We start from the raw sequence: 27,027 nt of genomic DNA, 5'->3' as shown, positions 1-27,027 counted from the left end.
GCAAACAAAACAAATGTAGATGTACACAACAAACACACGTTTTAGAAGGCAAAAAGGCTTCCTAATACACACTGATCAATGGAGGAGTGAGATCTGTAAGCTACAGATTTGAGACCCTAAACTGAAGGGGGGCAGAAGAAAGCTGAGTCAAACAGCTTTGCTGTCAGGCTATCAGATGTTAAACTAATACATGGTGTTCTACATCTTTTGCATGATTTTATAATTGCGTAATGTGGGTTCATGTCTTTATCATGATTAAGTATGCATTTAATTTTAAACACTGCATAGTAAAACAGTACTCAGTGATTAAACAAACACAAATTATGAATCTGTGCTATCAATTTAGAAATGAAAGCAGTGCACTATAAGTAACAAGCACATTTACTTTATCAGATTAATTAAAAATGTGTAATATGTTTGCTTCCTCGTACAATTCGATTCATAGAAACCACACACACCATTTCTTCATATTGCCCCATATAATAAAAATATAATCAATAGCCTCACCAATTTTAATTGAACAAATACAGTTTTTCACCTACCTCTGGTTTATGCCTCTCATGATGCTGGTTGGAGACCACAGAGGTAGCTGTGCAGTAAGAATAACACTCAACAGGAACTGGTTTGGCCTTTGCACGTCTGGGTACATTGAGGTGTCCGTCTGACTGAGTGTATACAACTGATCACAGGCAACCCGTCTAATCTGAAAGTAGAGTCCACTAAGTGAGGCACTGCACACATTCCATGGTTTACAAAATTCAATTTTTGTTTATTTTTCTCCCACCTTATAGCCAATACAAACAATATGCAAATAAAATGCATCTACATTACATAAAGGAAATGCAACAAGCACACCTTAGATTAGGAGGGGGTGCTAATAGGCTTCGGGAAGATATCCCACTAAAAACCCCAATCTACAATAGCTGTGAAACAACATGGCAAACCTTAAACCTGCCTTAACTAATATGTACAGAGTAGTTTGTAAACAGGGTCACTTCTCTTCTAATCACCAACTATTGAAGTGTAGAGGCACATGTGAGTACAGGGTGGTCTCTAACCACAGATTGTTTCTATAGTGAAGCTATTCATTATAAGAGAGCACCATTCAATCTATTAGATTCAGTCACTATATTATCTGTTCTGAAAATTGACATTTATCTATTCTGCTAAAAACATTCAATGACATTTTTGCACCACCAGTCAAAGACCGGGTCTTGTTTCTGGAGTCAGAGTATTGCAATTCTTCACATAGCCCAGGCTAAGGTCCACCAATATAACATTTTAAAACAAGATTCAATTGGTCTGAATAACTTCTAATTACACCAGGGACATTCACTGACATGAAGATATTAATGACAAACAAGTTACTTAACTTTAGCAATAATCTTTCTAATGAATGGTGAATGAAAGTAGTACCTTTCTGACATCGATACCCCCACTTTTTGCCTGTCAGTGTGTTTAGACTGTATCACAGTGGGATGCTGCTAACCAGGACACCAGAGTCAGTGTTTTCTCCCCTAAATTGAGCTGGTAAATAACTAAGACCCCACAATTGGCATACTGGTGCACCCATGTAAGTCCCCAGTAAATGATACTTAGGTACCTAGGGCATTGGTACACCAGATGTCCCCCATGGCCTACAGCATGTATTGTGCCACCCATAGGGGCCTATGCAGCTTTTGACTACAGGCCTGTCATTGCAGCCTCTGTGAAATGATACATGCATCTTTCACCCCAGATATAAGGTTTTCCTTACATCATGGTCACTGAAATATGACCCTAAAAGTCACCCCTAAGGTAGGACCTTCAGCTCAAGGGCAGGGTGCATGGTTCTCAGTGTGAGGGAATCTCTGCATGATCAGAGGTGCCCTGACAAACAGCAGACTCAGTTTTCTGGGCTTTCTAAGTGTGGGGAAGCATTCTTAAGGACTGCAGTGGACACTGGTCAACATGAGATTCCAACTACATAATGGCTTCACCAAACCTAGGCAAATTTGGTATCAAACATGTTAGAATCATGCAACTGCACCGATTCCAGTGCAAGTTGCATGATACCATGTACTCTGGGGGTTCCCTAGAGGATCCCCCCCATATCTGCCTGTACAGCCTTGCAAGGTCCGTGTGTCAGCCCGTGTTGCTGCCAACCCCAGACAATGCTCTGCCCTCCTCCTGCTGAACTTAACTCAGGCAGGGGGAAGCAGAACAAAGGATTTTCTGCAGAGAAGAGGTGTGTGTTTGACCACCTCTCCTTTAGAAATAGGTGTCACTGTGTAGGGTGGGGGTGCTTCTGAGCACCACCAGACTGGTTTGAAGGGCACATTTGATGCCCTCCTTGCATACATAACTTTACTTCAGTGCAGGAGGCCCCATTCCTGCTCTGGCGCTAAACTACAAAGGACAGGGGAGTACCATCCCCCTGTCCAGATCCTCTATAGGGAGATGAGCAGAGCTCTGCCAGGTGGCCACTTGATTCTGTCATCTTGGAAATAAGATGAGCAGAGGCCCCTGGAAGCATCTGACTGGTTAGTCCAGCTGGGTGACGTCCCTGCAACCCAGATACGTGTGTCACTGCAGTTGGTGTCCAGACCCCGAACTTGGGTTGCTTAAGGGCTCCCCTGAGAGTGGAACCCTAGATTTGTCGGCAAGACTTCAGGAACCAACTGCAATTCTCCCCTGCAAGACACTTCTGCAACTTGGACACCGGAACCACCCACTGCTGTTCTTCGAGCAAGATTGTAACCTGTAGGAGGGCTCCTACTGCAACTTTGTTTCAAACTTTTTTAAAGATGTTTGCAACCCCGTGGCTGTGCATCTCCCAGAGTCACAGGAACTCTCCCTGCACTTCGGAAAGCAAGCAGGAATATCCCTTGGAGTGGAGGAGTCACTCCCGTGCATCTGCAGGCACCTCACAGGCGACGACCGGTTTGTGGATCCTTCTGACCCACGGACTCTTAAAGGCTTTACAATACAGGTGGTGGTCCTATGGCTTTCTAGAGGTCTGACCTGTCTGTAGGACTGGCAATGTGTGGTGGGTACCTAAGGTACTTATACCAGGTCCATGTATCCCCTCAATTAGTGTAGTGTAGGCAGTGTCTAGAAGCAAAGGTCTCTAGATGTAGCTGTGGATGAGCAGCCAAGGCTTATCTAGATCACATGCAAAGCTCATGCAATACCACTGTAGTCACACAGCACTTAGACACATGAAAGAAAACACTCAGTGTTACAAAAATAAAGGTACTTTATTTTAGTGACAATTACCAAAACGTACTAGAGAGGCAACCCTCCAACAGGAGGTAAGTAACACAGTAGATATGTACACTGGTAATCAGAAAGAGGCATAAAAAGCAGTAGAAAACAGTACAACAGCAACAGACAAGAGTGATCCTAGTGGGAGCCCAAACCATATGCTAAATAAATTGAATGTAAATGCAGGACCCCCACCTAGGTAAGTGGAATGTGTAGGGGGGAGCTGAGGGAACTAGTAAACCCCAAAGGTAAGTACCACAGTGCCCCCCGGAGACCAGGAACAAAGAAGTTAGTTACTGGATTTTCTCCAAACCACCACAAGGACTAAAAACAAGAAAATGCAACACCCAGACAAGACTGCAAGAAACCACTGGTGGATTCCTGAAGAAGACCACCTGTGGAAGAAGGAGACCAAGTCCAGAAGTCACAGGAGCGCCCCGTGCAGGCAAGAGCCAATACCCACTAGTCTGTGGTTGCAGGAGTTGGTCGACGGCAGGACCAAGACAGTCAGCAGTGCAGCCATGGAGCCAGAGAAGAGTTCCTGGAGGATGCAGACGACGTCCCATGCTGGATGGAAGTTTGCAGTTCGTATGTGGCATGGGAAAGCCACCAACAAGCCTTGGCAAAGGCAAGAGTCACAGTAGAAGAAAAGTGGAGCTGCCAGGGACCAGCAATGCTCAAGAGACTCAACCCACGGGCAAGGCAGAAAGTACACAGAAGAATAGGTAGCCCCCCACAGGAAGAGGAACCAGGAGTCGCAGATGAGCCCAGGCAGCACAACTGGAGAAGGGTCCCACATCGCAGGAGAAGCACGCAGAGGGCTGTGCGTCGCAGGGAAGAGTGCTGGGGGCTAGGGCTACACAGAGCCTGAAGATCCTTTGGAGGAGATGTCAACAAGCCTTGGTAGCTGCAAGAGACAGTGCATTGGGGGTGGGGGGACTATCCCGCATGGGAAGGCAACGGTGTACCTCCACCAAAGTTGGACAGCTGGCAGAGGGGAGCAAAAGGACTACTACAGACCACCACCTGTGATGTAGGATTCACACAACAAAGGATGAGAGGGGATCTACGTAGCTGGTCGTCATTGCAGTTGATGCCTGCAGATGCAGGGGAGTGACTCCTTCAACCCAAGGGAGATTCCCTCTTCCTTCTAGTGCAGACTGAAGACTTGCAGCCCTCAGAGGATGCACAGCTGGGTAAATGTTGGAGAAGCTGGAAGGAGCTGTGTAAACAATTCTGCATGTTCCTGTAGGGTCCAGTCACAGTTCCAGTGGCTAGAAGTCGAAGTAGAGGTTGCAGAGGGGTCATGCTGGAATCTTGCAAGCCGAATCTGAGGACCCCACCCAAGAGGGAGACCCTGAAAGGGAGATTGGTCACCTATCCGGATGACCACCTATCAGGAGGGGGTTCTGACGTCACCTGCCTGACCTGGCCACTCAGATGTTCCCAAAGGCCTCTGCCCACCTTGGACTCAAGATGGCAGAATCAAAAGGCCCTCTCTGGAGGAGCTCTGGGCACCACCCCTGGGGTGGTGATGGACAGGGGAGTGGTCACTCCCCTTTTCAGAGTCCAGTTTCATGCCACAGCAGGGACTGGAGGTCTGCTCCTGCACGAGTGCCCTCACACACACATACTTGCACCTTGCTGTCTGGGCTAGCAGGACCTACCATAGGGGTGACATAGTGACCTGCTGCAGTGACCTGTAGGGAAAAAGGGTGCATGCACCCTTTCACGTAGGCTGCAATGGCAGGCCTGCAGATACACTTTGCATGGGCACCCTATGGGTGGCATAATACATGCTGCAGCCCATGGGGAACCCCTGGGGCCCCAATGCCCTGGGCACCATATACTAGGGACTTACAAGGGGGCACCAGTATGCCAAATGTGGGGTGTTTTTTGTCCAAGCAACCAAGTTTAAAGGGAGAGAGCACAGTCACAGGGGTCCTGGTAAGCAGGATTCCAGTGAACATAGTCAAACACACTGACAACAGGCAAAAAGTGGGGCTAAACATGCCATGAAGAGGGTACTTTCCTACATGGTCTTCTTTCCAACTGAGAAACCTGTGGTCCCTCGCTGGATCTGCTTGGCTGGAACACCTGTGCACCGTGTCTTTTTGTTGTTGCCAAGGCTTGTTGGCTCTTCAGTCTGAAGACCTTCCAGCTCCAAGAAGCCCCGGCCTCCAGAAGTCTCTGGTTCCAATAACAATGTCCTCTCTGTGAGGCTCCGTCAATTCCTTCTGGCTGTCCTGCTTGCTGAGGGCTGGTCCTGACCTACCTGCAAAGGTTGGCTCACCTGGACCTTGCTGGTCCCCACAAATCCTGCAAACTTCGTGCAATGTGCCAAGGCTTTTTGGCGGTCCCTCCTGCACCGCCAGGGCACCTCCAGGTGGTCTGGACTATGTCCTCTCTTTTCTTAGGTCCTGTTCTTCAGGAATCCATGCCTGGGTTCCCCTAACCTAGTCCACGGGTCACAACAGCAACTACACTGCCAAGATCCCAAATAACTTCAACGGGTGGTCGCAATTCGAATTCACCCTCTATACACCTGGTGTAGGTGCTCCACTGTTCTGGGTATCCACGGGTGGGGGCACTATCCAACCGCCCTTGCCTAATGGGTTTCCTTGGGGTCCTCTAGAGCGGGTCCTAGAATTCAAAAAAGCCAACTGTGACTTCCCCATGTTATCCTATGGACGCTGACCCAGGGTTACAATTCTGCCCAAGGGAGTCTGGGGAATCCTATCTACTTACCTTGGGTGTTCCTGTGCTTCCCCAGACCTAAAGATCCTCTGTGGTAGTTTGGGCTGGGAGTGATTCTTGCATTCCATTTACTTAGTATATGGTTTAGCTCCCCTATATAGGGGCACTTGTTATTTTATGCCTGTACATACCTTTTTCTAAGTATATTTTTGTATGATCATATCTCTGGTTAGGAGATATACCAAAGTTAGTTCTAGTGTGTGCTATAATAAATATACATTCTTTTTCTAACACTGAAGTCGTTCTTTCCTGTGTGTATAAAACTGACTAACTTGTGTGGTATTTGCAACAGTTTTACACCCTCCTGGATAAGCCTTAGCTGCTCTCCACAGCTACCCCTCCGAGAGCTCTGGATAACTAGAACCTCCTACACTATCACTAAGGGTTGCCGGGACTCACTTAAGGGTTGTGCACCATATACTGAGCCAGCCTCCTAAAAATAGTTTAACAGCAGACTACTCACCTTTAGAATATTTTCTGGTGCAGACTAGATCTGAAGACTTTTTCAACAATGCTCTTGCCACTTTGGTAGGAAGAGCCATATGGCTTTGCTGTGACTTCTCTCCACTCCAAAATGACTGCATATAAGCACAACCCCTGAATGCACACATGGAGCATTTCAAACAATGTAGGTGAGTGTAGGAAGTTAGCTCTGTATATAGTATCTCAAAGTGAAAGAGAGTCCAAGGGTTCCCCTTAGCGGTTGATAGTGCCAAAATTAGATAATACTAATGCTTTATTTTGTGGTAGTGTGGTCAAGCAGTAGGCTTATCAGAGGGTAGTGTTAAGCATTTGTTGTACACACACAGTCAATAAATGAGGAACAGACACTCAAAGAGTGAACTCCAGGCCAATAGATTTTTATATAGACAAATATATTTTCTTAATTTATTTTAGAACCACAAGATTCAAGATTTGAGGTAAGTACATAAAATTGAAGGTAATTCACACAGGTAAGTATAGAACTTTGATTCAACACAGTAGTACACAGTTGTAGTTAAAATGGCAATAAGCTTTTTTTAAAGTGGACACTGCAAAAATCAACAGCTCCTGGGGGAGGTAAGTTTGGTTAGGTTTCTCAGGTAAGTAAAGCACTTACACAGTCAGTCTCCTGGGCATAGGCAGCCTACAGTTGGGGGTTCAAGGCAACCCCAAAGTCACTGCACCAGCAACACAGGGCCTGTCAGGTGCAGAGAACAAAGGAGGGCCCAAAACACACAGGCGCCTATGGAGAGCTGGGGTGCTCCGGTTCCAGTCTGCTAGCAGGTAAGTACCTGCGTCCTCGGGGAGCAGAGCAGGGGGGTTTGTGGAGCACTGGGGGGGGGGACACAAACAAGCACACAGAACACACCCTCAGTGGCACAGGGGTGGCCAGGTGCAGTAGGCAAAGTAGGCGTCAGGTTTGCTATTGAACGCAATGGAGGGACACAGGGGTCACTTAGGCGATGCAGGCAGGGCACAGGGGGGCTTCTCGGGCCAGCCACCAACTGGGCTAGGATGAGGGCTGCCTGATGGTCACTCCTGCATTGGCAGGTGGTTCCTCTCGGTACTGGGGGCTGCGGGTGCAGTGCTCGGTCTAGGTGTCGATTCCTTTGTTACCAGGCAGTCACGGTCAGGGGGAGCCTCAGGCGTTGCTGTGGGGGTGCAGGGAGGTTGACTTAGGGTGCCCACGTCGTCGTAGTCGCCTGGGAGTCCTCTCTGCGGTGTTGGTTCTCCTGAACTTGAGCCAAGGGCGTCGGGTGCAGAGTGTGCAGTTTCACGCTTCCGGCGAAGAAAGAGTTCTTTAAACGTTTTTTTTTTTTTGCAAAGTTGTTGTAGGTTTTGAGCAGTGCTGCTGTTCTCAGGAGTTTCTTGGTCCTTCGGTTTCAGGGCAGTCCTCTGAGTCCTCAGAGGTCGCTGGTCCCTGCCGGATGCATTGCTGTGCAGGTTCTTTGAGTCTGGAGACAGGCCGGTAGGGCTGAGGCCAAGTCAGCTGTCATCTCAGTCGTCTCTGCGGGGCTTTCAGGTCAGCAGTCCTTCTTCTTGTTGTTGTAGGTTGCAGGAATCTGATTTCCTGGGTTCAGGGTTGCCCCTCAATACTAAATTTAGGGGTGTGTTTAGGTCTGGTGGCAGTAGCCAATGGCTACTGTCCTTGAGGGTGGCTACACCCTCCTTGTGCCTCCTCCCTGAGGGGAGGGGGGCACATCCCTATTCCTATTGGGGGAATCCTCCAAAACCAAGACGGAGAATTTCTAAAGGCAGAAGTCACCTCAGCTCAGGGCACCTTAGGGGCTGCCCTGACTGGTAGGTAACTCCTCTGGACTTGCTGCCAAAAGTGGGGTCTGTATCCAGAGGGCGGGCATCTCCACTAGCTGGAGTGTCATGGGGCATTGTAACACGAAGCCTGAGCCTTTGAGGCTCACTGCTAGGTGTTACAGTTCCTGCAGGGGGGAGGTGTGAAGCACCTCCACCCAGTGCAGGCTTTGTTTCTGCCCTCGGAGAGCACAAAGGCCCTCACCCCAGGGGGTCAGAAACTCATCTCAGTGGCAGGCTGGCACAGACCAGTCAGTCCTGCACTGAATAATTGGGTAAAATACAGGGGATATCTTCTAAGATGCCTTCTGTGTGCATTTTCTAATAAATCCAGCACTGGCATCAGTGTGGGTTTATTATTCAGAGAGGTTTGATACCAAACTTCCCAGTATTCAGTGTAGCCATTATGGAGCTGTGGAGTTCGTTTTGACAAACTCCCAGACCATATGCTTAATATGGCCACACTGTACTTACAATGTCTAAGAATAGACTGACACTGTAGGGGCATATTGCTCATGCAGGTATGCCCTCACCTGCGGTATGGTGTACTCTGCCTTAGGGCTGTAAGGCCTGCTAGAGGGGTGACTTACCGATGCCACAGGCAGTATTGTGTGTGCATGGCATCCTGAGGGGGATGCCATGTCGACTTTGCCTTTTTCTCCCCACCAACACACACAATCTGCAATGGCAGTGTGCCTGGGTTAGGTGATTCTCTAAGGAACCAGTGTAGTTGGAAACAGTGTAGTTCGGAGAAGCCATTATGTAGTGAGACCCCCTCGAGTTGACCAGTGTCCACCGCATACCTTAAGATGGCTTCCCTGCACTTACAAAGCCCAGGAAATAGAATCTGGGGTTTGTAAAAGTACTCTGCTCATGTAGGGGTACCCTCACACTTAGGGACATGCACCTTGCCCTTGAGCTGAGTGGCCTACCAAAGGGGTGACTTACAGTGTCCAAGTGCAGTGACCAGGATGTAAGGCAAGTTTTATATCTTAAGTGAAAGGTGCATGCACCGTTTCATGCAGACCTCAATGGCAGACCTGCAGACAGTTTGCAAGGGCTCCTATGGGTGGCACAATACATACTGCAGACCATGGGAGTCCTCTGGTGTACCAATGCCCTAAGTACCATATACTAGACACTTACATGGGTGCACCAGTATGCCAATTGTGGGTTGAAAAAGTTTAACAGCAACCAAATTTAGAGGAGAGAACACAGACCCTGGGATCCTGGTGAGAAGGATTCCAGTGTACAACAGTCTAAACACCTGACACCAGGCAAAAAGTAGGGGCAAATATATCATAAAGATGCTACTTTCCTACATCATGATCTTGGAAGAAGTGCTGAATCCTGCCTCCTCACAGGATAGGTATGCACCACTAAGGAACACTAAAGTGGTTTGGGGGCTGTTGCTGCAGTCCTGTATCTGCGTTCCCTCTAAATCACTGTACATTACTTCTAATCTCTGATCTTTTCACATTCTTTGCCCTTCCTACTGAAACTCCCCACCAAGAAGCACTCAGTTTCCTCTCTAGAAGCTTTCAAAACATCAATTAAAGTAAAGACCCTTTTTGCAATTTGTGAGAATTAGTGAACCACTTTATAATTCATACCAGGTTCTAAGCCTTTCTGTAAATGCTTATATATTCTGTCTGTAGGATGCTCTAGTTGGTTGTTTGTTATAGCTTAAGGTAAAATTCTTGCCATCGTTAATGTATATATAGTTTAATTTGTGCATGTGGGACACATATTATATGTCTTAGATCCAATTAATTGTATTATCAGTGCAAATTTAATTCACAGAACTGGCCAAACCAAGAATCTCATCCCCGTCCCCCCCCCCCCCACCCCAGCTAAGAGCCAGCAGATGAAAAATAAAATCATAGTTCACTATTGTTTCACTTTTCATCTGCTGTCTCAGACAGCAGTGCTGGGAGGGCCAGGGCTGGGCCACGGGGGGGGGGGAGGGGGGAGTGGAGTGCACTAAGTGTGTATATGGGTTTGGCCGGCCGTTTTAGGCTGGCCAAACACACATGCGCACTTAGGTTTCTCCTCCAAACCATCTGTGTTACACAGACTGTAGAAACTACACAGACCCCAGGGCAGTGTCTGAGTGGCAGTCCAAGCCGCTCAGGCCAATCCTGACGCTGCTTTCATGCTAACTATAGCATGAGAGCAGCACCAGGATTCCTGGGGAGCCTATGCTCGTGTCCCAGTCAATGCTGGGACCCCATCAGGCACAGAGGAGAGAGGCGCCGTTGGCAAGAGAGGTAAAGGTAAGTGTTATTTGTTTGCCTTGACATTTGAGGTGGACACCACTGCATACAACATTCTTTCTAAAGTAGGATAACCATTCTATCGCCATTGATTGATTTACCAATAAAGATTCTATATAACATCTCCAACCAAAATTTTGCTGCAATCGAATATATATACACACACAACACACACACACCATATTTGCACACACAAAAATGTCAGAGCAACATTTTCAGAAATATTGCATTTTGGATTACACAATACCTTCAAATATTATGCATTCTTATATAACAGAATGATTTATCAGTTGTGTTTTCATCCAACCACACAACGTTTAGAAAATACATGCATTGGTTTTGAAGAATGAAAGAATTATAGTCAATTTTAGTGAACTGAGAATTTATCAAACCATCATGCATGCAACACATTCAATGTTACTATGTAAAAATAAATGCTCAGTTTATGTATACAGGTCTGTCAAACAGGAAACAAATATATGCGCAAAATACCTCAGCACTTGGTGATCCAAGTAAAACATCAATTGTGAAGTCAGCTACACATGGCAGGTTATAGAAAGAACCTAAAATAAAAACATATCAGTGTGAGAATTAAATGGCTCTATTGTCTCAATAATAATTCCGTAGTCACTTTTATTGAATACAATGCTAGACTCTGCATGAATATGAAGACACACATCTGTTAAACAATGACTGTGCAAAAGACAGTTTGCATGCAGCAGTTTCAATCTAATCTGTACATCTTACCAAAAAAAAAAAAAGGCATTAAAGAATCCACCTTTTACCTACAGGAGAAGGCGAAGATTTGTAACAACTAACTACATTGCTACCTTCTGGTCGTCACATAAAAGCAACATTCAGGTAGCTTGTGACCCCACGGAGTAAAAAGCGGGTGTAGTATTACTAGCATTTTTAGGATGAACGATTTAAATTCAAGATACTTTTACAACACATACAATTACTGACAATCCTGAAGCCAGTGAGGCTTCAACGAACTGAAAGTTACAACGATCAAACAAAGTGAAATGTTGCCAATAACCCCCACACCACTGATTCCACCTACAGCATACTAATCCCTAATCGTTGCTCCCCCGGTAGCATGTAAAATCTTTTCCCCAAAAACAATTATAAACTGTGTTAATTATCGTTTTGGGGGGAAGGGGGCAGGGAAACATGGGTGACGAGCAATGAGAGGGGAGTGCTCACTCCCCCCTCAGAGCGCATGTGTGTTTGGCCGGCCACCTCGGGCCGGCCAAACACACATGTGCATTGGGCTCTCTCCATCCCGGTAACTGCTGGAGAGAGCCTGCACAGGCTCCCACACTCTGACTGAGAGCGCCCTGGCTGGGCGCTCCCAGACAATCCTGGCGCAGTTCTGAGCAGCAGCATGATTAGCCACATGGCAGGCTAGGAGGCTTTGCCTGCACTGCAGCAACAGAGGAGAGGAACAGCGTGACGGAGGAGTTACCTTTTCTAAAAAAAAATTTTTATTATTTTAACTTAGCACCCACCCATCCCTCCACCCCCATGCGCGGCACCCCGCCCCTTCTACTTTGCGCGAGCCACGACTGCTAAATTGATACCTTGGTTTGCCAGTCATCACTGCACTGTATGACACCTCACAAGGGTCTCTTTTCAAGGGGAATTCTGACTGGTACTGTCCACGAAGGGAGTGTTTTTTAGGTGATGATATCCATTCTCAACACTTTAAGGTACTGAAATGAGGTGGTGTCCCCCCTCCCCAACCCGTGTATACAGATGACAGTTCAAAGGAAGGGAGATCAGTCTGTTATATTTTTGGCTGCATAATCCTGTATTTGTTGCGATTTTTTTCAACTGGCAAGAAGACCATATCCTAAATGACCAGACACTTTCAATGGGTGACAATTTGTTTCCCTAACAGCATAATTAGGTTTCATAGGCAACCACTAGCGCTAGTCACTTGCTTGCTTGGAGAGACTTGAGATCTGGGCTCCTTGGAATGGGGCACACCCAGTGCCCACACACCACGTTCTTTGTTTGCAAACACCCCGGGATCATGTATGCATTGAACACTGATCCACAACCCTGTATTTTTCGTTTCAGACACCATCACAAGAGATACGAAAGTGCTTTGTCACACCCTCTCCTGCAATTAGGGATTATTATTTTTTTGCTCTATTTGTGTATTTTTACAAAGGTAAGGTATCAATCAAAGAGCAAATTAGAGCTGGTCTCCCTTTCATTTGCTCTGTAGCACGCTTTTCCCCCCAATCCTTGTTATCAATCATTTTGCCAAATTCTACTTCCCTTTTTCTATGAACTATTTACTTCAGTAACACTCTTTCTGGTGGTTACTCTATGTAACCATAGAAATCTTACCTCGTGAATTTCCCCCACATGGCAGAATGGTTAAAAAAAAAAAAATCAAAAGCACTGCTGCTGCGCACTCGAAGATGGCACCATGGAACTCTGCTCAACGATATTCTGCTCCGAAGTGGCGAATGGAGAAGCATATAAGCAACACCTATAAACGCAGGCATCAGTTTCTTTCAGGAACTCTTCCATATCCTCAGACGCGGAGCCCATTGTCACACTGAATGAGTCAGTGTGCAGATGTTCCAGAACTGGAGTATTTTTAATTGGAAGCAATAATACAACAGAACTTGGAGGTGGGAGAGTGATGATGAATCTGCAATTAAATAGAGTATACACCAGAAAGAGCATCACTAAAGCAAAGAATATTGTTTGTCTGATTGGTATTTCTAAATGCAGATTCCTCACCTTGATAACATATCACAACATATAAGGACGGGGTCTGTGGAGTGGCTCAAACTATAAAGTCCAGAAGGACCAGGCAGGCTAAATGCCAATCTCAACTGATCTGGCCTGTCAGGTCAGTTGTGCTTCATAAACACGTACACCGATGCCCACGCTGCTGCCTGAGAAATATCAAAGACTAGCATTTGGATGCCAAGGCAGTGTGTTTGTGTGCCTTCCAGAGTCTGCTTTTTAGCCAATGCACAGCAGATCTTAAGGCAGAGGACTATCCATTGAGGGGAGGTCCATTTCTTTACCACTTTGCCCTTCTTTGACCCAAAGAATCTCACAAAGAGCTGATAGTCCAAGCAATTTTCTCTGGTACGAGCAATGGCTTTTCCAACATGTAAATGTGTCACCACCTTCGGTAGGAGCACAGCTAGAGCCATTAAACACTCTACTTCTACTTCTACTTCTGGAAAAAAGGTCATAAGGAAGCTGGAATGAGATGGCCTGCAGTTTTAGGGACAATTAGGCACAATGGACAACTGTGCTTTAGATCAAAATGGGTACACATTATAAACATGAGCACAAAATAGGGGATCATGAAGGGCTGAAGTGGAAACAAGGGTTGTAAACCTTTAAGAAAAAGCATAACTGGTAATTTGAACAAAAACAATTGGTCTGGCAAACATAGAAAAGTAAAAAGGGTCAACAGGTAACCTTTAACTGTGCCCAGAGCAAGTCCTTGTAGGGCTAAAAACAAAGCACACAGCAACACGTTCAACAGTTTTGCCAGCATCGGGTCCAAATGACGGGCACTCCACCAAGCCACAAATTTGTCCCAGCATGCTGCATACACAGACTTCGTTGAAGGACGCCTGGCTGCCAAAATGACATCAACTACCTCAGGAAGAAGGTCAGAAGGATCAACTGTTCACGCCTAATCTCGATGCATGGAGGGGCAGGTTGGGCAGGATCACCTGTACCAGTCTACTGTGTTGTTCTGACAGGAAATCCTCCCAAAGTGGCAGCCTGATCAGGAGGGCGGAAGCTCATGCCCAGTAGCTCTGTGCACAACACTCTCCAGGCCCAATCCAGAGCCACTAGAATGACTTGGGCCTGGTGTTTTTTGATCTTCTTTAGAACTCGTGGCAGGAGAGGTTGCTACAAGAAGGCATAGAGGAGTCTCGTGTTCCATTCTAGATGGAAACTTAGAGAGAGCCTTATAGAAACCTTATTGGAGGTAGTAAAGAGAATGGGGCAGAGTTCTTCCATTGTTGGAAGATGCCATGTTCACTTCAAGCTGAAACTGCCATTCTTGATCTACTAGGCATCACTAGAGAGATCCTCTGTTTAGGCTCTGTAGGACCTATGACCCCATCCTGTCTTGCTTGTTGCAGTACTACATGGCGGTGGTGTTGCCTATGGGAACCTGCACTAACTGTCCCTTGATGGAGTGGAGAAATGTCTTCAGTGTCGAGGGAATCTCCAGCAACTCCAGCAAACTGATGTGGAGGCAGGTCTCTGCTGGAGACTGGAGTCCTCAGATCACCACCCCTCCCAGATGACATGCCCAACTCCGTACCAACACATCAGTCACCACCGTCACATTTGGGTTTGCAGGGCTGTCTCCTCCAAAGCCTGGATGGAATCTGACAGGTTCCCTGGCTGCTGATCCCACAGACTTTCGGTCCCTTTGCAAAGCTAATATGTGCCCCATGGGGTGGCAAGCAGGATGATAGCAGGCCCAAAAGACTCAGAGCCATGCTCACTGAGACCCAGGACAAAGGTTGAAACCGGAGTATCATAGCCCAAATGTCTTGGATTCGCTGATCCACAGTAAAGGCTCATAAAACGCAAGATGGCTTGATGAAAAGGAGTCCAGAGTGACTTCAGCAGGTTGATTGGGAAACCCAAAGATGTAAAAAGGTTTTCTGGAAGTGGTTTGCGCATAACTGCAATGATCCTGCCATCAACAAGCAGCTATCAATGAAGGGAGAAGACAGCTACTCCTGACCTCCAAAGATGGGCAGGGACCACTGCCATCACCTTTGTTAACATCCGCAGGACACTGGTGAGTCTATAAGGGAGTACCGGAATTTGAAAGGCAGTTGATGGGACTGCCCCACATGGAAGGGTGACACCATCTTCGGCAGAAAGGATGTCTGAGTTTGGAGCACAAACATGTGGAGAATGAAAACTAACTTTATGTAACAATCTTTCCGGTGGATACCGTACATACCTGTATATTTCCCAGAATAAGATTATTCCCAGGGGTCAGATTGAAAATGAAAACATTAAAGTACTCCTGCATGACAGTAGGTGGCATCGTGTGGCTCCATGTCAAGGCCATTTCACTCTGGAAGTGGTGAGTAAAGCCGTATATAAAAGCGAACCAGGAGCTCTGATATCAGTTGCTTAATTAGGCTGTTTGTGCCTTCCGACACAGAGCATAAAAGCAGATTAGCATTACTAAAAGGCAGAACTCTATACTGGGACCTTTTTAGATGGCGATGAGTCCATTTCGCAAAACGAAGAGGTGGAAGGGTCAGTGAGGAATCTGAGATTAGATGGAGAATCCACCCGGAATATTGTTACCGAAGGCAAGCATCTTGTTCTTCTGATGAATACTTCTAACTGCAGATTCCTCCCGCTTTGTGAATAGATACCATAGCAGCGCTTCCCAAAGTGGTAAGTCTGTGAACTGGCTCAGACCAGAAAGACATTTAGGACAGCGATCTAAATGCCCCTTTATTGACTGTTGAGGCAGTTGTGCTTTTTTGTGAGTGTGTGTATAGACGTTTATGTAGCTGCCTGACAAAAAGGCACTACCTAAGCAAATTAAGTGGTAGCAGCGTTGGCTCTCGTGGGATGAACCTGAAAGCCTTTTGGGGGCTGCTTCTTAGCCAGGGCATAGCACATCTTTATGCAGAGAACAATTTATTAGAGAAATGGTCTGTTTTGGCACTGCTTTACCATCCTTTACTCCAGAAAAGAAAACAAACAACTGATCATCCATCCAATGATCTTTGGTGCAATCAATACAAATGCTTAGTGCCCTCTTAGGATCCAAATGATAGAGTCACTCTTCCTCCCTTGAGGGATGAGGTGGAGAAAAGAATGCCCCTCAAGTGATACCCTACCAGACAAGAAAGAGTGCCAACTTTCGGTAGAAAGGAATCTTGGTTCCTCAACACCAACTTATCAGGAAAGAACATTGTATACGTTGGATTGACAAAAAGAGCTTGTTGCTTACTCACATGTCTAACCCGTGTTATGGTGATGAGAAAGACTGTCTTCAATGTCAAATGTGAGGACTAAAGAATCAAATGTTTTTTAAGAATAAATGTTGCAAACCATTCAAAAATCTCCTCACAACAGGTGATTTAAATAAAGAAGGCTGATCAGGCAACTGCAAAAAAGCTGAAAGGGCAGACAAGTAACCCTTAACAGTGATCAGAGAAGGACCTTGCTAGTCCAGAGGCAGAACAAACAAAAAATCTTCAGATAACTTTGCTTGCAATGAGTCAGTTTGTTGACTGCTGCATTAATCCACAAATGCGACTGGCATAATAAACAAGTTATTAACCTTGGGTAAAACTCTTTTTATTAGAGACTATCTAGCTGCAGATTCCTCACCTTTTGAATATTCCGGAGGTGTCAGACTGGATCCCGAAACTTTTCAGCAGTAGCTTGGCATGCCAGAAGGTGGCATCCAGAGGCTCCACACTGATGCTGTTCCACTCCGGAAGTGACTTGTGGTTCCTATATAGACGTAACTGCTGAATGCTGACTCCAGCTGCCTTTGAGACTATCTGTGCCTCCAGACATGGAGACCCAAAAGCAAATCGGTAGACCAGTGTGCAGATTCGTAGACTTGGGATCTTATTAGAATTGGATTGTGTCCAATCACAAAACGGGAAGTAAAGGAGGGATGGTGAGAAATCTGTAACTAGTGAATGTCCCCATGAGAAAGAGCTTTACCAAAGGTAAGCAACTTGTTCTTCTTATAGAGACTTCTAGCTGCAGATTTCTCACCTTCTCAACAGGTGGAGGACGGTCTGTGACTGGACTCAAGTAAGAAAGTTCTCCAGGGTTGAGAGCAAACTGCCCCTCTTGGTGGGCTTGGCTGTCCAGACAATAGTGCTTTGTGAATGGATGGCGGGTCGCCCACATGGACGCCTGGTAGATGTCTAGGACAAGGACTACGGGTGCCAATGCAGTGATAGCAGCTTTGGTCCTGGTAGAACAGGCTCGCAGTCCTTCTTGGGGCTGTTTCTTTGCAGTGAGTAGCAGGTCTTAATGCAAGATCCAGCGTGAGATGGTTTGCTTTTGTACAGCCTTGCCCTTCTTCCTTCCAGTGAACCACACAAAGAGCTGATCATCCAGTTAGTGTTTTTTGGTATGATCTACGTAAAAGTTCAGTGCTGTTTTGGGCCTCCAAGTGACTGAGTCTCTCGTCTCTCAGAGGGTTCAAGTAGAGCAGAGAACGCCAGCAGGGTGATGGTTTGGACGATGTGTAACAGTGTCACAACTTTCCGAAAAAAAAAGAAGGCTCTAGTAGGCAGAACCAGCCTGTCTGGGAAGATGGTGGTGTACAGAGAATGAACACACGTCTGTAGCTCACTCATCCTCTGTGTGGGGTCATGGCAACAAGAAACAGTTTTTCAGACTGAGGTGCAGCAGGGAATAACACTGCAGCGGCTCAAATGGAGCCCATTTGAGCACACATCCGAAATGTCAATACTAAATTCAGAGCCCGCTGGTGCATCACAGAGGATGAAGGGGAAATAGATACTGTTGCCCTTTTAAAAACTTCAGCAAAATTGGTGGTTAAAATAGAGAGGCCTGATCAGGTCACCAAAGAAAAGCAGACAGGGCTGAAAGATAACTTTTGACAAGGCCTAAAGCAAAGCCTAGTTGGGCATCACAGAACAAAGAAAAGGACAATAGGCAAAATGGGACAAAGGGGTCAACTTGGCTGGTGCTGAATCAAACCACAAACTTGTCCCAATGACAAGTATATACGGTTTTGGCGATGGACGCCTTGCTGCCAGAACAACATCAACAACAATCCAGTCTGCGGAGAGTGCGCAGGCCAAGATGGAGAACCCGGCTCTGCTGCTGCGACAGTAAATCCTCTTGGAAGGACAGTGTAATAAGAGGGAGATGCACAAGTCCAGGAGCTTTGGATACCACACTCTCCATGCTCATGAGCCATTGGAAACTCAAACATGCACAATTGCTGACCTCACGAGTTCTCAATGGCAGCAAACAGACCGAGCCAAGGTTCTCCACATTTATGGAAGTGACCTTGCAACACCTCTGGGAGTGTAAGGAAATGACTCTTTTTGCATGGTCAACCTCAAGTTTTGCAACTGATGCTGCAGGTTTTTTGACTCTGAAAGTGTGCTGAGGCCTGCTAACCAGACTTCAGTGACAGTGCCCTGACCCTAAAGTGTATGTCAAGTTGGCTATACCCAATTGGAAATGGCTAATTTACCTGTAAGTCCCCAAGTAAACTGTACCATGGTAACAAGGGCACAGAGGTTAGAGGGGTACCCCAGGGCTTGCAAGCACCGAAAAGCTGTTTCGTTTTTCTAAATTCTTTTGTTCTATCCACATAATAAATTAGAGCCCTTTTAAGGTCAAGTGTGAAGGGCTCTTTCTGCAGTTGAATCTGGCTGTGGGAAGAAGACTGGCAATTCCACTGTCTGGTTTATGTGAAAAGGTGATACAACCTTTGGCAGAAATTCTGGATTGGTTCTAAGTACATCTTTATGTTTGGGTACTTGAAAAAAAGGTTCCTCAAAAGTAAATGCCTGTATTTCACGAACTCTTCTTAATGAAGTAATCGCTACAAGGAAAGCAACTTTCCAGGTTAAAAATTAAATCTCACAGGAATGCATGGGTTCAAAAGGTGGGCCTATTAGTCTTGTGAGTACAATATTGAGATACCAAGCAGGAACAGGTGGTGTTCTAGGTGGAATAATACATGTTAGTCCTTCCATGAAGGCTTTGATAATTGGGACTCTAAAAAGAGAGGTATGTTGTATAGTCTGCAAATATGCTGATATGGCAGTAAGGTGAATTTTAATAGACGAGAAAGCTAAATGTGACTTCTCTAAATGAAGTAGGTAGCATATAATATCTTGTATTGATGCAGTAATTGGGTCAGTATTTTTATATTGACAATAATAAACAAATTGTTTACATTTGTTAGCATAGCATTATCTAGTTGTAGGTTTGCATGCTTGTTTGAGAACTTCCATGCATTCTAATGGCAGTTGCAAGTATCCAAACTCTATGACTTTAGGAGCCAAATCGCTAAGTTGAGAGCACTGGGATTTGGTTGTCTGATTTGTCCTTTGTTTTGTGTTAGCAAATCCTGTCTGTTTGGAAGTTTGTAGTGAGGTACTACTGACAGGTCTAGGAGTATTGTGTACCTATGTTGTCATGCCCACGTGGGGGTTATGAGTATCATGGTAAGAGAGGTCTGACGCAGTTTGCTGACCAGAAATGGAAGTAGTGGGAGAGGGGGAAAAGCGTAAGCAAATATCCCTGACCAGTTGATCCATAGAGCATTGCCCTTGGACAGAGGGTGTGGGTGTCTGGATGCGAAGTTCTGGCATTTTGCGTTTTAGTTGTTGCGAATAGGTCTATTTCTGGTGTCCCCCACTTTTGAAAGTACTGATGAAGTACCTGAGAGTGAATCTCCCATTTGTGGGATGTATTCTGGTAGTAGATGAAAGTGATTGTGAATTGCCCAATTCCATATTGTTTGGGCTAGAAGGGACAGCTGAGATAAATGTGCCTCGCCTTGTTTCTTTAGGTAATACATGGCCATCATAGTGTCTGTTTTTATCAAAACAGTCTTGTGTTTGAGAAGTGGTTGAAACGCTCTTAGGGCAAGGAGCACAGCTAATAATTCTAAATGGTTTATGAGATAATTTAGCTGTTTTGAATCCCATTCCCCTTGAATGGTAAGGTTGTTGAGATGAGCTACCCAACCTATCATCAATGCATCTATTGTTATTGTGGTCTGAGGCACAGGGTCTTGAAATGACCGCCCCTTCATTAAATTGCGGAGATTCCACCTTTGAAGGGACCTGTGCGTTTGGCGGTCTAACAACACTAGATCTTGCAATTGACCCCATGCTTGAGACCATTGCTGTTAGAAGCCCTGTTGTAGTGTTCTCATGTTTAGTTTTGCATGCGGTACTATTGCTATTAAGGATGCCATCATTCCCAATAGTTTCATGAGAATTTGGCTGTATTTGTGGAATGAGATTTTGGAAAGCTTGTATCCTTTGTGTATTTGGATAGGCTAAGGCTTTTTGCGTATTGATAATAGCACCTAGGTAAGGTTGTACCTGTGCTTGCTGAAGATGCGATTTTTGGTAGTTGAGAGTGAACACCAATGTATGTAGGGTTTCTATTGTGTTTTGAGTGTGCTGTTGACATTGTTTAAAATTGCTTGATTTTATTAGCCAATCGTCTAGCTAAGGAAAGACATGTATGTGTTGTCTTATTAAGTAAGCTGCTACTACCGCTATACATTTTGTGAAAACTCTTGGAGCTATTGTTATGCCGAATGGCTGAACTTTGAATTGGTAATGTTTTCCTGCTATCACAAACCTTAGGTATTCTCTGTGAGCTGGATTGATGGGTATATGGAAATACACATCTTTGAGGTCTAATGCAGTCATGTAATCGTGTTTTTGTAGTAGTGGAATGACTTCCTGCAGAGTTACCATGTGAAAGAGTTCTGGCAGGATATATATATATAGTGGTCTGAGATCTAGAATGGGTCTGAGAGTGCCATCATGGGAATGAGGGAGTATAGCGAGTATACCCCTGTTCCTTGTTGAGATTTTGGGACAATTATATTACCTCTTTTAGTAGCAGTAATTGTACTTCTTGTTGTAATAGAACATTGTGTTCTGGTGACAACCTGTAATAAAGTGGTGGAATGTTTGGAGGGGTAGAAATCAATTCTAGGCAATAACCATTGCGGATAATTGAAAATACCCATAGGTCTGTGGCGATATTTTGCCATTGGGAGTGAAATTGCTGCAGTCTGTCCCCCACAGGAGATGTGTGGGGTTGTGGCATCCTTAGTAAGTCACTGTTTTGATGGGGTAGTGACATGTTTTGAGGCCTGGAATTTGCCTCTGGCTCTAAAGTGTTGGCCTCTATAAGAGCCTCTAAATCCCCCTCTCTGGTACTGCTGTTGTTGAACTTGTTTAGGCTAGGAGGTAGAAGCCTCTGTAGATTGTGGCTTTAATCCTCCTCTAAATTGCTGCGTACGAAAGGAGCCTCTGTAAGGTGTTGTACATAAGGCTTCCATTGCTTTAGCATTGTCTGAGTCCTTCCTGAGTTTATCTATTGTGGTGTCAACCTCAGGACCAAACGTGTTTTTTATCGAAAGGCATATTTTGGTCTGCCTGCTGTATTTCTGGTTTGAATCCAGACTAACCAGGGGTGTGGAATTTATTAAAATATCTACTTGTCCAGGGGACGGGTTGCTTCTCAAATCTACTTGTCCTGTAAAAAGATCTACTTGTCCCTTTGGTGCCATGAAGTGTGGCGACAAATTATGGCAGCAATTAATAGCCTCTCTGATTATGCCAGGGCTACTACCATAGTAGGGCTTGAATACTTGGAATTTCAATCCCTACTGTAGCAATTTCCTTATTTTGCCACTTTTCTGCAGATCTGCATACTGGGGCTGGAGGAAGCAGTAAGCAATAGTTCCAGGGCTGGAATGCCTTTGAGTCTGCAAACCTACTAACCTGCATGTTTTAAAGATTTTTACCAGCTTCTCTCTAATATTTTCCCATAATAAGAAAGGTTGGACATTTACTCCTGACAATGGCAAAATTAGAACTTCTTCCAGGGTTGGGAAGAAAGTGGCTGGAGGGAAAATGAACTTGCAAATGCTCAATAGATTTTCACATGAGCAAATCTACACATCGTATTTACCCATGCTAAAATACAGTTCACAAATATTTTATAGGGGTAAGACATATACCATGGTGCACTTTTGTGACTTTCTTTAAGAATTTGGGGCCACATTTAGGTAGGTTCAGATTTGTGACCTGCAAATTGCGAGTCGCAAATCCAAATGTAGGATGGTGTCCTTGACACCATCTGTGATTCGCAAGGGCTTCGCAAATGCCCACCTCATGAATAATCATGAGGTGGGTTGCAATTTGCGACCCCCTCGCGAATGGTGGCCTGCTGGAGACAGCAGACCACCATGTCTGTGACTGCTTTTCAATAAAGCAGTTTTTTTGGTTTGTTTTTGTAATGCAGCCTGTTTTCCTTAAAGGAAAACGAGATGCATAACAAAAACGAAAAATGAAACGTTTTCGTTTCATTTTTTCAGAGCAAGCAGTGGTCCGGCCTGCTCTGAAAAAATGTTTACAGTGACATTCACAATGGGGAAGGGGTCCCACGGGGATTCCTTCCCTTTTGCGAAAGTGTTAGCACCCATTTGAAATGGGTGCAAACTGCGATTGGTTTGCGCCCGCGTTCGCGGTCACAAAACAATCCTACATTGCACTGCGAGTTGCAATTAGGAAGGGAACACCCCTTACTAATTGCGAGTCGCAAACCCGTTTTGTGATTCGGTAACCAGGTTACTGAATCGCAAAACTGGGTTTGTGCATCGCAATGTGCTTTTTGCATGTCGCAAACAGCGAAAGTCGCTGTTTGCGACATGCAAAAAGCTACCTACATGTGGGTCTTGGTCCCTAATTAGGTCTGGTGTTAACAAATACATTTTGTTTTTATTAAACTTCTATTTCTCTCTCTTTCGGCTGGCTTTACTGTGAGTGATCGCATTCTGCCACACAAAGTAGTTTTGTTCAGTGTCGGGAACTACAGTGGCAATCAGTGACGTAACGAAACTGGAGGGTGCCTCTTTGCAAAGAACATGGAGTCCCCTCTCCAGACTCACTCAGGGCAGGTGCTGTGCTGGAGGGGCCCCCTGGAGGGCGGCTGCAGGGCCTTTGTTATGCCGCTGGTGGCAACGTGTGCTTTAAGAGTTCAAAAACTTTTTGGGGGGGTTTTGCCAATGTTTGTTACAATGTTGAGTGCCTGGTAGCTCCCACAACAATAAAGTGTTACAAAAGCCATGTCAAAACAAGACACGCATTGATGAAACTAAAAGACTTATAAAAATATGTCAGATCAGTTGGCTTTGTCAGTGTATGTTTATTTTCATGCTTCCCATAATCGTGTTGAAAATGGTTACACTGATTTTCCATTAGAAAAATATTTTTGGGAAATACTAGCATGCATCAACACATTTTACTAAATGACACTTCATTTGCATATAATCAGAGAGCATTCTGGGAGCATTATACTTAGCCTCTTAGCCTAAACTTTTCAAACATGTGTGTACACTTTTTTTTTTTTTTTGTACTGGAACCAACGTCAGTAGTGAAGTGTGACCTCAAAACATTTATTTACAGCACTCACCCTAATAATGGAGGCTTTCAAATAATGAACCATAAATGCAAGTTCGAACAGCATTATCTTTTGGAAACACATTACCTCAACTGCAGAGAATTCCACTCTCTGTAAACAGGCAGCCAAAGGGTTTGTGCTGCAGGGGGTTGGGCCTACTTGTCCCAAGGACAAAGTAAACATAAAATCTTGTTGCCCTTGACCCCAAACAAGATGTCCCGGGCGTCGGGCGATAGGAATTCCACATCCCTGATAACGTAACCATGCTTGTCTGCGTATGGTTACAACTGTATTCACGCTTCTAGATGTTGTATCTGCAGCATCCAAGGCAGACCTTATCTGATAATTACTAATTGCCCGACCCTCTTCAAGAATTTGTTGAGCCCTTTTTTGATGTTCCTTTGGCAGGTGTTCTAATATCTCCTGCTTCTCGTCCCAGTGAGCTCTGTCATGCCTTGCTAGCAAGGCTTGTGAATTTGCAATGCACCATTGGTTAGCTGTCTAAGTAGCTACCCTCTTGCCAGTAGCATCAAATGTTCTACTTTCTTTGTCAGGGGTAGGGGCATCCCCTGACGATTGGCTATTAGCCTTCTTTCTGGCGGCAGTGACAACCACTGAGTCTGGAGCTACTGGATGTGTAATGTAAGAAAGTTCTGTAGGTGCAGGCTTATATTTCTTGTCTATGCGTGGTGTTAAAACCCTTGCTTTAACAAGATCTCAATTGCATGCTTGATCATGCCAGGTAACATTGGAAGGCACTGGTAACATGAGTGCATGGAGGACAAGATATTAAAAAGGAAATCCTCTTCTAGAGGCTCACTGTGCATGAGTACCCCGTGGTACGCAGCAGCCCTAGATATGACCTGCGTGTATGCAGTTGTGTCCTCTGGTGGGGAAGGTTTAGAAGGATATAAATCTGGGTCATTAGCTGTTATGGGATCTGGATCATACATGCTCATCCACAGCTACCTCTAAATAGTCCTGGCTTCCTAGACAGTGTCTTTGTTCACCACATACCAGACCAGCTTTCTACAGCTTGTTCACAGTTGAGTGAAATTGCTTTGTTTTTGTATTGCTTGTAAACTCTAGGTCTCTGGAACACTCTGGGTGCTCTTTTTCGTTCTAGTGTCTGAATTCTTATAAAAACAGAATAAATTGGTGTTGGAATCTTAAGTGTTGTGTTAATTTCTTCTTCAATTGTTTTGGTACTGTTTAAATGCATAACACAAAACATACTGGACCTAAAGGGGTTGGTAAGAGCATTACATGGTGAGGTTGCACAACCACACCATATAATACACCCCATTTCCTCACAGAATAATACACCCCATTTCCTCACAGAATCTAATTGCCACTCATGATCTTCGAGGCACCAGCCGCTGAATTAGTCCGCTCTGGTGTTCGGAGAGCCCACCAAGTGGCTCTTCACCAATAAGATTCCTTAGCAGTCTTGCCATGTCCAGAGATGCAAGGCCTTCTGGCACCCTCCGTTAGTTGCAGTACCAAATGGAGACGATGTGGAATAAAGGCCACAGCTGCCTACTTTGGAGCTGGTGAACCAGGTTTGAGTCATCTCAACATCCTGTGATTCTGGGCAACTCATTTAATCTCCCCTTGCCGACAAAAGAAAATGCATTGTTCTGAAATGTAACTGGTGGTGATTTAACACAATACCTAGACCTTTGGGTTAAGTTTGCACTATATAAAACTGCAAAAAAAAAAAAAAAGTAAAAGCATGGCGGTGGTGTTGTCCGTGAGCACTTGTACCAGCCTCGCTTTGAATGACGGTAGGAAGGCTTTCAGAGCTAATCGGATGGCCCTCAGATTCAAAAGGTTGATATGTAGCTGGGAGATATTCATCTCTCCCATTTGGCTGCCCTAGGCAAGAAGCGATGCATCTGTCAGCACTGTAAGCTCTCAGTAGGGACGGCAGAGGGGCCTGCTGCTGACCCAATCACAGTTCAGCATCCACCACTGCAGGTCTTTCAAAATCTCCACCAATATCTGGACCAGATTGGCGAGATTTTCTTGATGTGGGCCCACTGGGACTTCATGTCCAACTGAAGAGCCCACATATGCCATCTGATGTGCTTCATCAGCAGGATGCTGGAGACAATCATTCCCAGCAACCTCAGACTCGACCTCACTGAAATCCAGGACCAAGGTGGAAAGACTCAGATCTCAGTATGAATGTCCAAGCTCTTTCCTGCAGGAAAGACGTGTAAGGAAATGAGGTGTGTTATATTGTGTTACTGTGCAACCTCGCTGTGTAATATACTTACCAACTGCTTTAGGACCAGTAGGTTTCACTAGTTTAAGCTTCTAGCTCCTCCCAGGGTAGCTGTGGCTCTGAGCAGCAAGACTTACACAAAGTAACAAGTATAAAGCATTTAAACAGCACCAAAACATCTGAAGAAGAAATACACAAGACAATGAAGAAATCCAACACCAATTTATAATAATAGACTGTACTTTTAGACACCACAACTATAAAAATACACCAGAGTGTTACGGAGATATAGAATTTACAACGTATTGTTGTGTAGCCATTTTAGCTATAGTTTTAAACACGTTATTTAAGCAGACTAGGAATGTCGCTGTGCACTTTAACCTAGATATATTTTTTTCCAGCTTCGTATGTTATTTTAACAGCCACATTTGCGGTCTTGTTTTATTTTTCTCTATCTAGCTGTTCTTCGCCTAATCCAGCACTACATTCTTAAACAAGACAGTTCTTTCACTCTGTGCTTTCTCAAGGATGAAGTGAGACAGGTTGCCGGCAAAAGTGGTACGCTTTGTCTCCAATGTTCACAGAAACATACACACTCTTACGTGGGGATCCTTTCTTTTAACATCAGCTGTTTTATTATTAAAACACTAATTTGACCCATGTAGGTTAGAGGGAGATTCCAGCCAGATGGCCACGAATGTATGCTGATTGCTTCGCTGCAGCTGCTTATGTAGACTACAGGCTTCTGGCTCACATATAAGGGATGATGTATTCAAAAGGGGGAACCTGAAGGGCAGAATTAGAGCTTAACATGCTGTGCTCTAACATAGCCTAGGTAGGAGCTATTCTTAACAATATTAGTGACAATATGGTAGCGTTATTTTTATGTTTGACTCTCCTTCTCACATTTTTAATCCTGCCATGCTTCCTCGTCCTAGTTATTGCAAAACATGCTTTATTATCTAAAATGCAGTTACTTCATTAAAACCATATGAACAATACTCTGCC

At 45.1% G+C, this 27,027-nt stretch overlaps 1 protein-coding gene across 2 annotated transcripts in view; it reads right to left on the bottom strand.

Annotated features, from left to right (window-relative positions):
- Window positions 1-27,027, bottom strand: part of USP24 (ubiquitin specific peptidase 24) — a 1,409,949-nt gene that overhangs the window by 750,544 nt on the left and 632,378 nt on the right. For both annotated transcript variants that reach the window (XM_069232604.1, XM_069232603.1), the window contains exons 36-37: window positions 11,064-11,134; window positions 543-703 (exon numbers count right to left, since the gene is read on the bottom strand). In XM_069232604.1, coding sequence (XP_069088705.1) covers window positions 543-703; window positions 11,064-11,134 — 232 coding nt within the window. The remainder of the gene's footprint in view (window positions 1-542; window positions 704-11,063; window positions 11,135-27,027) is intronic.

This window comes from Pleurodeles waltl, chromosome 4_2, assembly GCF_031143425.1.
Source record: "Pleurodeles waltl isolate 20211129_DDA chromosome 4_2, aPleWal1.hap1.20221129, whole genome shotgun sequence".
Taxonomy (NCBI): Eukaryota; Metazoa; Chordata; class Amphibia; order Caudata; family Salamandridae; genus Pleurodeles; species Pleurodeles waltl.
This window is presented reverse-complemented; position numbering and strand designations above follow the sequence as displayed.